This window comes from Alosa alosa, chromosome 7, assembly GCF_017589495.1.
Source record: "Alosa alosa isolate M-15738 ecotype Scorff River chromosome 7, AALO_Geno_1.1, whole genome shotgun sequence".
Classification (NCBI taxonomy): domain Eukaryota; kingdom Metazoa; phylum Chordata; class Actinopteri; order Clupeiformes; family Clupeidae; genus Alosa; species Alosa alosa.
The window spans coordinates 30,086,989-30,101,411 of record NC_063195.1 but is presented as its reverse complement, the minus strand read 5'-3'; the positions used below and the strand labels follow the sequence as shown (position 1 = coordinate 30,101,411).

At 41.6% G+C, this 14,423-nt stretch overlaps 2 protein-coding genes across 4 annotated transcripts in view; both read right to left on the bottom strand.

Moving 5' to 3' along the window:
• Positions 1-711: 711 nt before the first annotated feature.
• LOC125297981 (GTPase IMAP family member 4-like) lies at positions 712-6,372 on the bottom strand. Of its 3 annotated transcripts, none has more exons than XM_048248584.1 (6): positions 6,266-6,372; positions 5,440-5,564; positions 3,790-3,888; positions 3,030-3,130; positions 1,967-2,647; positions 712-1,409 (listed from the first exon to the last, which is right to left on the bottom strand). In XM_048248584.1, the coding sequence occupies exons 4-6, from the start codon at positions 3,058-3,060 to the stop codon at positions 1,093-1,095; spliced, it is 1,029 nt and encodes a 342-aa protein (XP_048104541.1). In that variant the 5' UTR covers positions 3,061-3,130; positions 3,790-3,888; positions 5,440-5,564; positions 6,266-6,372; the 3' UTR covers positions 712-1,092. The 3 variants fall into 3 exon arrangements, with proteins under 3 accessions (XP_048104541.1, XP_048104543.1, XP_048104542.1); XM_048248586.1 differs by having other exon boundaries at positions 3,790-3,885; XM_048248585.1 differs by having other exon boundaries at positions 3,790-3,857.
• A 4,730-nt stretch (positions 6,373-11,102) lies between these two features.
• LOC125298595 (testisin-like) overlaps positions 11,103-14,423 on the bottom strand; it is a 7,372-nt gene continuing 4,051 nt past the window's right edge. The window contains exons 2-4 of the mRNA XM_048249383.1: positions 12,843-13,117; positions 12,507-12,646; positions 11,103-11,635 (exon numbers count right to left, since the gene is read on the bottom strand). Of these exons, the coding sequence (XP_048105340.1) occupies positions 11,426-11,635; positions 12,507-12,646; positions 12,843-12,933 (441 nt within the window). The 5' untranslated portion in view covers positions 12,934-13,117 and the 3' untranslated portion in view covers positions 11,103-11,425. The remainder of the gene's footprint in view (positions 11,636-12,506; positions 12,647-12,842; positions 13,118-14,423) is intronic.

Below are 14,423 nucleotides of genomic sequence, written 5' to 3'. Positions count from 1 at the left end.
ATAGTGGTACATGATTTGACTGCAGCATGGTGTTACCTAATAAATAAAGCTCCCTTTCCAAGTCCTCTCCGTTCCCTACTCCTACATAGTTACTCCTGCATTGTTTTAGTTACAATTCAAATGATCATTGATATAGAATAGTGATCAAACTTCACATTAGTGATTAAACTTTCCACCACCAAAAAACAGAATAAATCCAGTGGACTTTACAGGAAGCGACCGAAAAACCGAGGGGAAAATAGTAATGTAGCACCGACTTTTTTTTCATTCCGCCCTACCGATACTCGAACAACCGGGCCCTATGTTGTAAACAAACACAGATATATGTTGTAAACAAACGCAGATATATGTGTTGTGTCTCGGCAATTCAAGTACATACATAAATGAAGACTATCACGTTGTTGTAGATTAATGCATTATTTAAAAAAGTATTTAAAAGCAATCACTTTGATTCTTCACAAATACATGTTTGTCCAGTCCAGTAGTTTGCACATTAAAATAACATGACAGTGATAGCGAGGAAAAGAATTGCATTGGCCAAGAGAAAGGTTTAAATGTGTCTTGAACATTAGGACAGAACGGTGAAGAAATATTGCGAGAAATTATGATTACTCTGACTCCATAAAATTACGGAATGTACCTCAAATAATTATCAAGTTGTTTATCAGCTAGTAGCAGAGTAGTGCCATGGCATATAAGAAGAGATATATGAATGGTGGTGAATTAACTATTTATTAACCAGTAAACTATAAACTTAAATGTAACCAATATCATTTAAATTGAAGTAAAATCAGACAGATACACTACAACAGGTTAGATGTCAGTTTAACAATGTAAGCTTAATCAAAAAAACAAGACTTAAACATAAACTTAACAAGATTGATGTCAAATACAGATTCAGATAAAACAATGCATTAAATAGAAATCTACTGGGCATTCCGCTGCGCGTCATGGTTGCATTACAACCTTGAATGTGCGTTTATTTTCAGATAATCTAATGGAGTGTCGTCCATTATCCCTTACGTGTTCAACGCAAATAACTGTGAAACACAAAAGGCCTCAGCTATATTTACTTTACCTCTCACATGCATCTTATTGCTCTTTGGACTTTTCAGTTGAGCCTGCATCCCTTATATTGGTGCTCTGGTGTGCACCACTTTGGATGCCATTGCCTCTTGAAAACCTTGCTGCTCCAATTACCATCATGGCCACCAGAATGCCCCCAGTTACTCCCAACACTAGACCTCTAACTGATCCAGCCACTCCATCAGTTGCCCCAGCTACTGCGCCCAAAAGTGCTCCAATATAAGCCATCATTATGATCCCTGATGGTGGTGCATACCGTCCAAGAAGAGCAAGTATGTCCCCTTGATCCTGAACAGCCACTTCACTCTTTCCTGTCTCTTGCACTGTAAAAGAAAGGGGAAAGACATCAAATACTGACCTTAAATTATGTTTATTGTGATGAGTGATTTTGTCTATAAAGGAGATAAAACTAAATGTACTAGTACTGTTATAAATGTATGTTTAATGTATGAGCTTTTGTGATGCTATATATCAGTGGTTCTCAAAGCATAGACAGTAAAAGAAATGGATACAGCCACTCCATCGGACTTCAATCGAGACAAGTGAAGCCAATTTGATCCCCTTTTCCGTTGAAGCCTTATTGTACTGCGCATTCTCAGTGTCAGTTGAATGATAACATGTTACGTTAAGCAATGGACTGAAACACAGCAAGTCGTCTGGTAGCCACGCTAAGAAAATTGATAACGTGCAGAGTGATCTGAGTTTGAGTGCAGCTTTCGGTGGGTGATTTGTTGTTGTAGTGCCAACCCAACAAATCATCCCTCGATGCTTTCCTAAATAGTTTACCTGCTATAAATGATAGTGACTTCAATACAAAACAATAACACTTGAAGTTATATTAAGACATACAGTGTGTTGAAAGTGGGAAAATTAAACTCACTAGTTGGACGTATCGTTTCAGAGCTATCGCGTCTCTTCATCTCATCAGAATGTTTCACTGTCTGTTCTGATTGTTTGTGTAGCTCTGCAGTGCCATCCGATTTTGCCCGAGAATAGCTTGGGAGGATATCTCTACTATAGCTCAGACACTCTCCACAGGTCTTTCTCACTAGATCCTCTATCACCTGCTGCAGGTCGGCAACCCGAGAGTCATTCCGGAGGATGAAATGCCGACGATCACATTTTTCAAGAAGCTTCTGCGTAGCCTTCACATGCCGACCAATGACAGATTCCTCTACCTCATATTTGCACACAAACAGCACCATGGTGTAATTCCAGGCCCTCTCTGACAAAAGCTCTACGTGTTGGCAGGCAGTGTGAATCTCTTCAGTTGAAAGCACATCTTCATACGTTGATATGGGCAGCACTAGGATCAAGGCATTAGGTCCTGGTACGCACAAGGCTGCACCTTCCACGATCCGTTCAGTTTGCAAATGTGTTTGCTGCACAGCTACACTGTCCCAGCCAGGCGTGTCCACCACGGTCACCGTTTGTCCTTTCCATTTTCCTTTTTTCTCAATGCACAGTCCAATGTTTTCTTCAGAAGTCTCATGGCCAATAATTTTGTCAGCCACATAAGTCTTTCCTGCTCCTCTAGGTCCCAGCAACAGAATCCTCAGATCTGACAGAGACCCAAACAAGAGAAAAACAAATGTGTTTGAGATGAAGCATAAGATGAAGCATAAAAACATGAACATTTCATGCACTAATCAATTCTGATATTTATTTGGGTGATTCCTATAAATATATCTACTTCTATCTAATACATGTATATTCTGAATAATTGTGCGTACGTGTATCCCTATAAAAAGATCTTGAACGGCTGATAATGAATCACACTGACAGCATTTTTTTTATTTTACTCTACTGGCCTAGTGTCTCGTCCCTAAAAATATAACCCTGCCAATATCTGCTTATTACCGTCCTAAATAGATTCTACAGATTTCTGGTCACAAGTGTTTTCTTTAAATACGATAAGGAGAAGATATTGTTTTAACACAAACCATAGGGTGTGAAAGATCCTCCACTTGCCATTGTCAGAAAATGTAAGTGGATCGTCAGATAAATGCATTCGATAAGAAGTGCCAGACCTGTATTAATGTAACTGTGAAAAAACAATACGGTCATTACAATAGGGTCATTGGGTTCTCAAAGCATTTTTTACAAGCTCAACAAGAGGGATTTAAAGAGTTATTCCCAGAAGAATGGAAGCTGTTATATCTATCCTATGTCTATAGATTTAGAATGGGATGTCGTAAAAGTTCCTAGGTGTATTGGCCAGGTGTCCTAATGCTTTTGTCCATCCATAGTATATCTATCAACACAGCAAATTACACATTGCAGCACATGTGACAGAAGGACATTGACTAGACTACAGTAACAGAGCAAAAAAGAGAATGTGAGGTGAAAATCCTCTACAGTTTTACTAAATCAATTAACCTTATGATGATAGTGATGGCAATGATTAAACTGATAGAGTTAATAATGATAAATATTGAACACAATGCATCATTCATTTGCATGCAAATACATACCAAAACAATAAACAACATTTAACAGCTCAACTTCTGTGTGACATTTATTTTTGGCCACATAGAACACTGTTGCCCCTGTCTTGGTCAAAGCTATCAACAAGTGAACACATTGAAGAAACATTCAGAGACCAACAAAAATGTCCATTTAGAATCATTAGCATTATGAACAGATCTACTAACTTGCAATTTGCATTAATATGAAAAAAGATAAAAACAAAATGGTAAGTACCTCGGCTCGAAGTACCTTGAAGCTCTGGTTACATCTATTTCCTCCCATATTGTATCATAAAATATCTCCTGTTGGGTACAAAGTGCAACGTGATGGCTGCTGCACATACAAAGAATAGTTACTTATTGAAAAAATACCAACAGTTTGAATTTTACTCCACAGTTAACTTACATAGAAGTTGTAGATGATCATATGATCAGATAGATGAGAATCAAGATAGCTTATCAGGGTTAACTGTGCTGGAGTGATGTTAGGTTGTGCATGGTTTTTTGATAGCTTTCTAGGTTTTTACCAAATCTCCATTTCAAATATACAAAGGAGAGTGCTATATAGGGATTTCACACAGCGGCCAATCTACAACCAAGCCTATTTACCGTCAAAACCAAAATCACTAACAAATCATAAATCACTAACAAAAACATCTCCAACAGAACAGCCTTCAAGAGAACTTCATTGAGATTATCAACCAGGCACCTGCCTTCACAGGCGTTTCATTGAATTAGGCCCACGACACCTCCAGAAGGCTCAACAGTATCTGGCATCTCAGACTCACCCTCCTCCACACTCATAATGGGTCCTCATACCAACAAATACCAAATACAAACCAAACTAAACAACACAAAATCACCAACAAAGCAGCCTATGTGTACAACAAACAGGCTTCACTAGCAAGTTCCTTTGACCCGTTGATGCGGGCAGCGGACTCTAGGCAAAACTAGAAGCATAATCACCCAGAGAAAAGAACCATACCAAGAACAAATGCATGAAAAAATGTATAACGAGAATCAGTACCTACATGCATCTGATGCATCATGGTCATTTCCATTCAATTTTAAGACAGTCCATCACCCATATAACATTAAAGATTACATCAACAAAGGGCAACTTCACATATTGAAACTAGTAGACCATAGTGCAATATACAAACATTACTTCAAATTCAAACACCAAAATACATTCCATACATTAACTGCTTAAACTAGGATTCATCTGCATATCAGTGTCATTTGACCAACACAGGTTATTCCAACAAAGCTCAAACAAACATTACAAACATTACCAAAATCACCATTTCTCACCAAAGCAGCAGAACCAAATAAATCCATTAGATTATTTTTATTACACACAAATAATCCTTCAACATCAGTTCCAAAAACCCACAGAAAAGAGTCACTTGACCTTGAAAGTATAAAACATAGAATGTGTTCAGGCATGGAGACAATGGAGTTCAAACTATGCTCCCCAATTCCTTCTCTTTTCCACAATGTGTCTTTAATTAGACAGGGCAATAAATGTCTTTGTTATATATTTATATCCATTAGTTTATACCAGTATGCAAATTATCTCATTAACTATGTGAGTTATAAAAATGTCCTAAGCAGAAATGGAAAAGTAACTGAGAAAAGATGACCATAAAGTGACCATTATCGGATTGTAGGTTATACCCCTGTTTGTGTAGAAATACAGTATGACTCACAACGTCCTTGCACTTGCTTGAATCCATAATAAATAGCTACCTTCATCATGCAAAGTCAAGACTGATTCAAAATGACAGAAATATATATTTCAAATAATTTCACAATAATATACAGCAGTCCCACGAGTAGGGACACATGATTTGCAACATGGAAAGATAACAGACAAACTTACCTTGAAGCCACAGTTAAATAGATCTATTTCCTGTTGATCAAATCTTAAGATGGCTGCCGAAGGTGTGACTGATTCAGGTGCCACTTGCCTTCACTGTTCACTGCATTCAGTAAAGCCTCTTGAACCTTATGAGTAAAAAAACAGCATTGTCAAGGATAATTTCATGTGCCACTTTAAGTGGTAATCTACAGGCCTACAAATGAAAAATGTTTAAAGGTTTTTAACTATTATCTGATATACTCTCATTCCTTAACATATTGATAGGAAGAGGATGTTGCATAAACAATTAAACAAGGCTCGAGATTACATTCTTAAGAAATGATTTAGATTTGATAGAAATAAACTAAAATAAAGAAAGTCTTGCACTGGTGTTCGTCATTTCATTAAAAATGAAAACACATAAAAGATCACCTGTCAAGTACAAAGTACTGACTGGTGTTTGCTACACACATATAAAACTAGTTACTTATTTAAAAACACTTGTATTCTAATTAGCAGATAAAGAAATAAAATTTGAGATAAGATCAAATATAACCCAAACCAGAACTACGATTTCTATACACTGGCAACAACACTGGCCAGACAGAATGATGGAATCACATTTGTTGCAGTATAACACAGTTAGCTCTTCTCTTCAGTAAAAATTCAACACAACAAACAATATTATGCTATCTACAGTCGCAACAAAACACTGCAGTTTTTATTCTCATAATGATTTACTTTCAGATGCATACAGTTTTGTTATGAAGAGTAAGGAAATTTCTTTGAGAAATAAGAAGTGAAAAGAAACTTTTAAATCTAAATAATAAAATGGAAATACCCATACCTTCAGTTCAGAGAGTTGCAGTGTCAGTGGACACATCGGAATATCCTTTTCCTGTGAAACATAAAATGGGTGCTGCATGGGTGCATACTGTGGGTGTATCTTGCTTGCAGTATAACACAGCAGTAAAACTCAATGTCACCTGATAATGATTGCACTCTTAACTAGCTGCATGTTGCCACGTAGGTTTGGTCTCAGCTTTGGTAGGGACACAACGCTTCCACTGCCGGGAGTACTACGTCACCATCACCATCAAGCGCCATGCCGAGAGAGATGCCATGAAGTGCAAGGTCAAGCGGAAGAGGGACGAGGCTGCCAAGATCATGCGCAGTGGCATGGACAGCAGCGTGCTGAGCACCTGCCGAATGAGCCGTGGGAGGACAACTGGTGGGAGACCGGACTGGACGGAGTGTGGAAGTTGGATGAGCATTTGCAGGGCCCCAGGGATGACTTGATGCTCAACTGAAATGAAGGAAGAATTCTTCTTTTTGTTTTATTAAATGTAAAAAGAATGTTATTAATATATGTCACCGGGTGACCCACAGCAGGCGGAACGAAAAAGGTATGCCATTGGGTTCCACCCTGAAGACTTTTAAGGGTCGGATGACAACAGAGCTCGTTAGTGCCTAACACTACTCAGATGTGTAGCGGGAATGCGATAGCAAGATGATTGGTAAACGAGGCTTGTGCAAGAGGCTTTTAATCTCTGGCTTTCAGTCTTACAGGAGGAGGGCAGGCAGAGAGAGACAGAGGCGTTGGTGAGCTCTGTGAGCTCCGTGGGGAGCACAGGAACCCCTTGAAGGGGGAACAGCAAAGTGCCACAGCCAAGCCGTCTGGAAGAGGGCAACTGGGCAACGTACAGAACGAAACGAAAGCGATATTTGCGACAAGGGTGCAGAGTAAAGACAGATGTCTACAGGGGTCTTCGCCTAGGGCGTTGCGAGGCTGTTGGGTTAGGCCCACTCCAGGAACTGCACCCTCGCAGAGATAAATTAACTTGATAAGTGACTCCCCTGCCCCCAGGTGGTCACACATATACCAGCAACACGTCAAAAATGGAATGAGATGTTGTTGTTGTTGTTGTTGTTGTTGTGCAGGACTGTGTCTTCTTTGCCCCCTCCTGGTTGCCTCCCGGTCAGCTCTGTTATCTGCATTGCTGGGATTTTTGGGCACAACACTCAGGTATTAATGGATGTCAGTGTAGCTCTAGTGCCGGCTATGTGCTCTATGGCCAGAGAGGTTTGATTGAGCCATGGTGTAATTCTGTTGCTTTTTATAGCCTTGCCACTTCAACCGTGCCCCAGCCGATGTCCTCCTCCCTTGGACCATTGTGCTGATGAAGTCAGGACGGGCACTGCTGTTTTGTTTAGTTTAGTTTGGTTGTGCGTTTTGCTTCCGTGCTGGTTGCAATTTTATGTCTGCTCTCATTTGTTTGTTGATTTGTGTTTTGTTTGTAGTTGTGTGGCATCCCACCATCTTGTGTAACCTACTGATTTATTGGACAAGTGCCAAGAATCACCCTCAGCTTGAGACCATGGCTGTGCAGGCACTTGAAGACACTTTCCAGGTGACAAAAATGTATAGAAAAGTCTGGGGAATAGACAGTTATATCATCCAAGCACAGGCCATTTAGGCACTGCTGCATCAGCCATTGGAAAGTGACTGGCATCAACCTCATCTAGCGTGGTAAACCAAGTGGCCTGGGTCAGGGTCTTCTCTATACAAGGTGAAGGGAAGGCATATTTATGGGTAAGGGAATTCATTTTCCTGTAGTTGACACAAAAGCACTAATTACCATCTATTTTACATAGCACAGCAATGGGCACTGCCCAGGGACTGAATAACCCCCTTCTTCAACATGTCTGCTAACAAAGGCCTAATTTCTCTATACATTGCCAGGGGTAGCAAGCGATATTTTTCCCTAACAAGTTGTGCATTTCTTGTGTGAATTTGATGCTGCACTGCAGTGGCATGGCCAAAGTCTTCTTCATGGCAAGCAAAAACAGTCATCTACCTCTATAGGAGGACCTGCAGGTCACTCTTCTGCTGTTCTGTCAGGTCGCCCCAGCCTTGCAAGCACCCAAGCATATCAACTGGTGGCCCCTCTTGCGCTGTATACTCAGCTTGTACGATGTCCACCCGTCCTCCCGTCATCTTGCAAGGTCAGACTTAGGTCTGTCACCCCATGTATATCTGCACGTTCTACCCGGAAAACCTTAGTCAACTTCTGGTATTAGCCTATAGAGACAACACAAGAGCTTGAGTTCCAGATAAGAATATGGAGTCGGCCATCGATAACAGCAACAGTTCTTGCCACAGAAAATGCCTTCAGGCCAGGTAATGCTTCTATCATGCTATAGTAGCCCTGCCCCTTAAGACCTATCTGTCCATGCTCCCACACTACCACTTCACTTCTGGCAGGAACAGTTAGACCCCTACGACTAGCTGGACGCACAAACCCCATGAATCCATCTTCGCCCTCGCTTACAGCTATTTGTCGACACAAGGCGAATGTGCCTGTCTAAGCCTTTCTCGTCCCTTGATCCTGAAATACTGTGTTAGGGCGATCTGGGTGATTAAATAAGCCATGCCAACAGGTTAATAACATTCATGCCAATGAGTACCGGAGCAGTAAGGCAGTGGTCTGCTACAATGACAACCCCACACTCTAAAATACAGCCACCCCCCACTTCAAAATCCATGCATACACCTTACATGGGATTGATAATCCACTAGCAGCTTTAAGATCCAACTTATTTGGGGCCTCACCATAAGATAGGGAATCATCTGGGTAATGTTGGTCAAACATGCTCTGTTGCATGAAGGTCACTTTTGAGCCATTGTCTATCAGCCCGACAAGAGGTACACCATTCACTTTTACATCAACCTTGGGGCAGCCACCAACAAATATAGTCCCTTGGTCTCTTCCCCCACCCTTCCCTGCTACTTGGACCTCACTCACACCAGGGCGGAACTGCCGGGTTATCTCTTGCCTCCATGCATTCATCTGGCCTCTCACTTCCTGGATCCTGGAGATCTCCTGCCGCAACGTTGTGGCCCAGTCCTCTTTCCCTGTCGATGGGTTGGAAGCAGAGGCTCACAGCTTGAGGAACATCTCTTCCAACACTATGTTAAAGGTGCCATGTGTAATGTCCGCCAAAAAATCAATTCATACTCCACATTCCATAAAGGATTGGGGCAGTAAACCTCCAGAAAGCGAGTTGGTCTACCCTAGAGTAATAACCAAGACACGTGTATTGCATTTTGGCTGGCGGTTATGTTGCCCGCATACCGCCTCCCATGGCCGAAACTGGAATTATGACACCTGTCGGGCTGTGGCTAGTAATTTAGCTAATTCAGGTTGATCTCTCTGCAGCACTATACCTTTTTTTTATACCTATACATTTTTTTAATTACATCATCGCCCTTATTTCTTCTCATTCTTTTGATGCGTGTAGCTCATTTTTTTTATATTTTTACCTCAATTCTTACACATGGCACCTTTAAAGGTAGCGTCTGGGTTATGACGTGCATAGGCCTTAAAGGTCCCATAGTCAAAATAGATCTATGGGTTGCACAAAACATTTCCCTGAAGCTATTTGCGCAAATCTTGCCAGTTTCAGTCCCTTTCAGAATAGGCTGTTTCTGGGGCCTGTTGCCTGCTCTTCATACTAATCATCCTGCACATACACATACACTTATTACATTCTTACTACTCTTATAATGTTACTGTTTCTGCACTGCACTGGTTCTGTTACCACACTGCACATAGCTGTACATACTGTACATATCTGTCTATATGGTCCATGCTGAATATACATATTTATTTAGTTTTTTTTTATAATATGTTCTGTTAATACACTGCATATATCTATATTATTCTCACTATTATTATAATAGCACTGCCACTACATTGCACATATCGGTACATGTTGTTCATACATTGTTACATAGCCATATTTATTCTGCTCTTATAAGGTAAATGCTAATACACTGCACATATGTATATTTAATTTGTATTACTCTAAGCCACCTTCTGTAAACTAACTGTATACTACTGTCTACACAGCCCTATATTTCTTGTCTTGTCTATGCACTTCTGGTTAGATGCAAACTGCATTTTGTTGTCTTTGTACTTGTACTTTGCACAATGACAACAATAAAGTTGAATCTAATCTAAATGCAAATGAGCTGTTGTTGGCCACGCCCACTCCGGAACTGATTCCGTGTTTACGTCAATGATGTAGCCTATTCCAGAGTTTAAAAGCATTTGTGAAACTGGCTGCCAACTACCAGGTGGCCTGGGTCGCCGTCTACTGGGTGGCCTAGGCCTTCGGCCTCATAGTACCACTATGCAGGTACATCTAGTTGTATATATTATCACATCTGAGAGGAATGCTGTGCACCTTAATAAATAAAAAGTTATTAACATAGCTATAAGAACAGTTATCTGTTAAAATGTCATTCTGATGATGTTTTGATGGTATGGAAAAGGCTTTGTGGTTAGAGGTTTGCAGGTTTCTGAAAACTGCAAAACCACATATCACTTCCTGCAGATCTGGAACCAGATCTTCTTCTCCTGTCCAAGGTTTTGCATCTTGTATCTTATATAGGAAAATAAGTGTTTTGCAAACTAAACGCTAAATAATGTGCATATGGTTTAGAAGGCCAGATCAATACAGTATGAGTTTACAAACACTCACTCTTTGTTAGGCCAACACGAGCAAACTAACCATCTAACTACTGAATCACATACTGTGGTCCATACGTTACATGACCTTGACTTCAATTTAAATTGCTTTCCGGTGTACACCAGAAATCATACGGATTTGAAACAAAAACTTTTTAAAAACTTTATTGTGTGCTAATTTGTTTTAAGAACTGCAAAACACACATTTCAATAAACAAAGAACATCAAGCATGCAGACATGCAGAGAGCTGTGTCTATGTGAAGAATGCAATATATGAGACAGACAGAGCAACTACAAGAAATGATTTCAGGTGTGTGTCTATGTGTGTGTGTGTGTGTGTGTGATGTTTGTAGTACAAGATGAATGTGGCCTCCAGGCCCTGCAGAGGGTTACACCTGTGGGCAGCTGAAGAGGTTGACACACATAGTCCAAGAGAGTGAATGACTTTAACCATGATAGCAGCACTAGTTACTTATAGAAAACATGCTTCGAAAGGTGGCAGATTGTTGCATTCTGCCTCTTCAATGGTGTCCCGGATGAACTGTGTGAAGTGGAGGACGTTTGTGTAAATATCTCCGTTTTTCCTTCGGTCACACCCCCAAAAGCTGACCAGTCCGACCTGCACAAACCTCCTCTTCACATCTACTGCTAGGACACACACCAGGGGAGCACCACCATCACCCTGCACACACACACACACACACTAGCATGTAATACCAGAGACTTTCTAATGAGGAGACACAGCACTCAAAAAATCCTCCATAGAAATGCATTAGTTAGTTTGGGGTTAGTTTGCAGTTGTCTACACATATCACACCCCTTCGTGGCAAAACGTCAACATGTGAATACATTGAGCCAATAATGTGGTGTGTTGTGAAGACACTGTGCCAGTCATGTGTTGTGATCTCGCCGCTGGAGCAAGATTGGTGTCGTGAAGCCTTGCGCACGCGCATTTCTGTCGAATAGATGCCCGATAAGTGCCCAAAAAACGTTGCAATATGGCCGCGGAGTGGGACTTGCCTAAAAGGACTTTGGTAAATACTCAGATATATACTGCAACACACATACATAAGCATTGCACACACACACACACACACACACACACACACACGCACGCACCACACACACACACACACACACACACAGCATGTAATACTCACTCACATATACTGCAACACACTTATAAGCATTAACCATACACATACTTACACATACACGTACACATACACCATACACATACACGTATGTAACTCTCACAATTATGATACGCTAACACCCATTTAACACACACATTTACATTACAATTTGAAATTTTTCGTTTGTCCAAAGTGACTTACATGTCAATTATATTACATGGGCCCAGAGCAACTCATGGTTAAGCACCTTGCTCAAGGGCACAATGGTGGAAGACGGGAAATGAACCCACAACTCTTTCAGGCTACTGCATGCTAGCCCAGCACTTTAGCCACTACGATACACTACACTACGAAACAAAACAAACACACACACACACACGCGCACACAAACACACACATAAACACACACACACTGACCGAACAGGCACTCTTTCCTTCTCTCAGGTCACCAGCACACAGCTGGCTGTCAGTATGGGAAGGGTTAATCTGATGACATGTTGCATCATCAACCAGAGACACCTGCAGCTCCTGGAGAGTCTGGTTCCCACCCAGCAGCCCTGATGGATGGAGAGAGAGAAGAAGAAGAAGGAGGGAGAGAGAAAGACAGGTGACATGACACATGAACAACATGAACAACACATGATCACAGACAAACACAGACAAATACACACACACACACACACACACACACACACACACACACACACACACACACACACACACACACACACACACACACACACATACACTTACGCCCCACAGCTACGTTGCCCCATCCGGTGACCCAGCACTCAGTGTCGGTGCTGAAGACGTCTCGCGGGCTGGGTAGTAACACGGGCTTCATTGTGTCGATAAAGGACACGGCCTCCTGGAGCTGCACCAGGGCGATGTTGTTGGTGAACCTCCCGCTAAGGGTCCTGAAGTCTGGGTGCAGCACCACCTGCTTCAGCTTCACCAGCCTTCCAGAAGGTTCCTTCAGGCTCAGCTCCTCGACCCGAGCAAACAAACGATCCAGGTCCACCTCCTCACTGATGGACCAAAGGGATATAAATAAATACACACACACACACACACACACACACACACACACACACACACACACACACACACAAACACACACACCTAAACAGTGATCTATAAATAAGGGCAGTTCCAGCATTATGGATGTGACAATTGGACTCATATTGGTAAACAAAATGCCTTAGAGTGGGGGCAAAATTAGTATCAGTGAATTAATTTGCATAACTTTTAATGTAACCTCTGTCCTCTGAATACTAAGAAATCCTCAAATTTCATATAATCAATTTCATCCTAAGAATACAAGGCATTTTATCAGCGTTATGGATGTGACATGAAATGGACACACTTTTGTGAGAGATTAGAGGTTTTCTACAAACTCTTTTGAAGGAAACTGCCGAAACTATGATATATGTAGCATGAAGGAGACTTGAATGAACACAAAAAGTGTGTTTTTGAAACTACGTGTCATTTTCGTAATGCATTATGTAGGAAAAACTGGCGTTATGGATGTGACGGTTTCACGTTATGGATGTGACGTGTCTGAACCAGTCCTCGACAAACTACATAAAACACATAATTAAGTAGTGAATTTTGATATGAAACAATTGAAATAGTAATCATGAAAAACTAGCAATGAAATGATTGCTTTCTCAGTGCCCACTAAGATCCACAGGAAGAATCAGGACAACAAGTCATTTAAAATATAAAAAAGAAATTCATTTTTTTCTTTTATCGTCATCAATTTTGGTCAGTGATTCCCAGGTTACTGAAACTCCAGGGAACATGAAACTTGGTGGCCACTCCCCTAAATAACTAGCCCTACCTGAACCGTTGCACCCAAGATGACAAAATATTTATGGTATGTTAGTCTCAAGTAGAGGGTCTGCGGGACTGACTGACTTCCCCAATATTCTGTCGCTCCCGCATTAATGTGTCATTTTTAGTCTCCGCCCGCATCTGTCCGCTCCGCCCGGCCCCACAATATTCTGTGTCCGCCCGCCTCCCACAATATTCTGTCCCGCTCCCACCGCTCCCACAATATTCTGTCCCCTCCGCCAGCTCCCACAATATTCTGTCCCCACAATATTCTGTCCCGCTCCGCCCGCTCCACAATATTCTGTCCCGCTCCGCCCGCTCCCACAATATTCTGTCCCGCTCCCGCCCGCTCCCACAATATTCTGTCCCGCTCCCGCCCGCTCCCACAATATTCTGTCCCGCTCCCGCCCGCTCCACAATATTCTGTCCCGCTCCGCCCGCTCCACAATATTCTGTCCCGCTCCGCCCGCTCCCACAATATTCTGTCCCGCTCCGCAT

Bases quoted from the DNA above. Each gene is read 5' to 3' on its own strand.
- LOC125297981 (XM_048248584.1), bottom strand. From the start codon at position 3,060: ATGGCAAGTGGAGGATCTTTCACACCCTATG. The intron at 2,648-3,029 runs GTTTGTGTTAAA...GGTCTCTGTCAG, and splicing joins AGGATCTTTCACACCCTATG to ATCTGAGGATTCTGTTGCTG. The intron at 1,410-1,966 runs GTGAGTTTAATT...TTTCTTTTACAG, and splicing joins TGAAACGATACGTCCAACTA to TGCAAGAGACAGGAAAGAGT.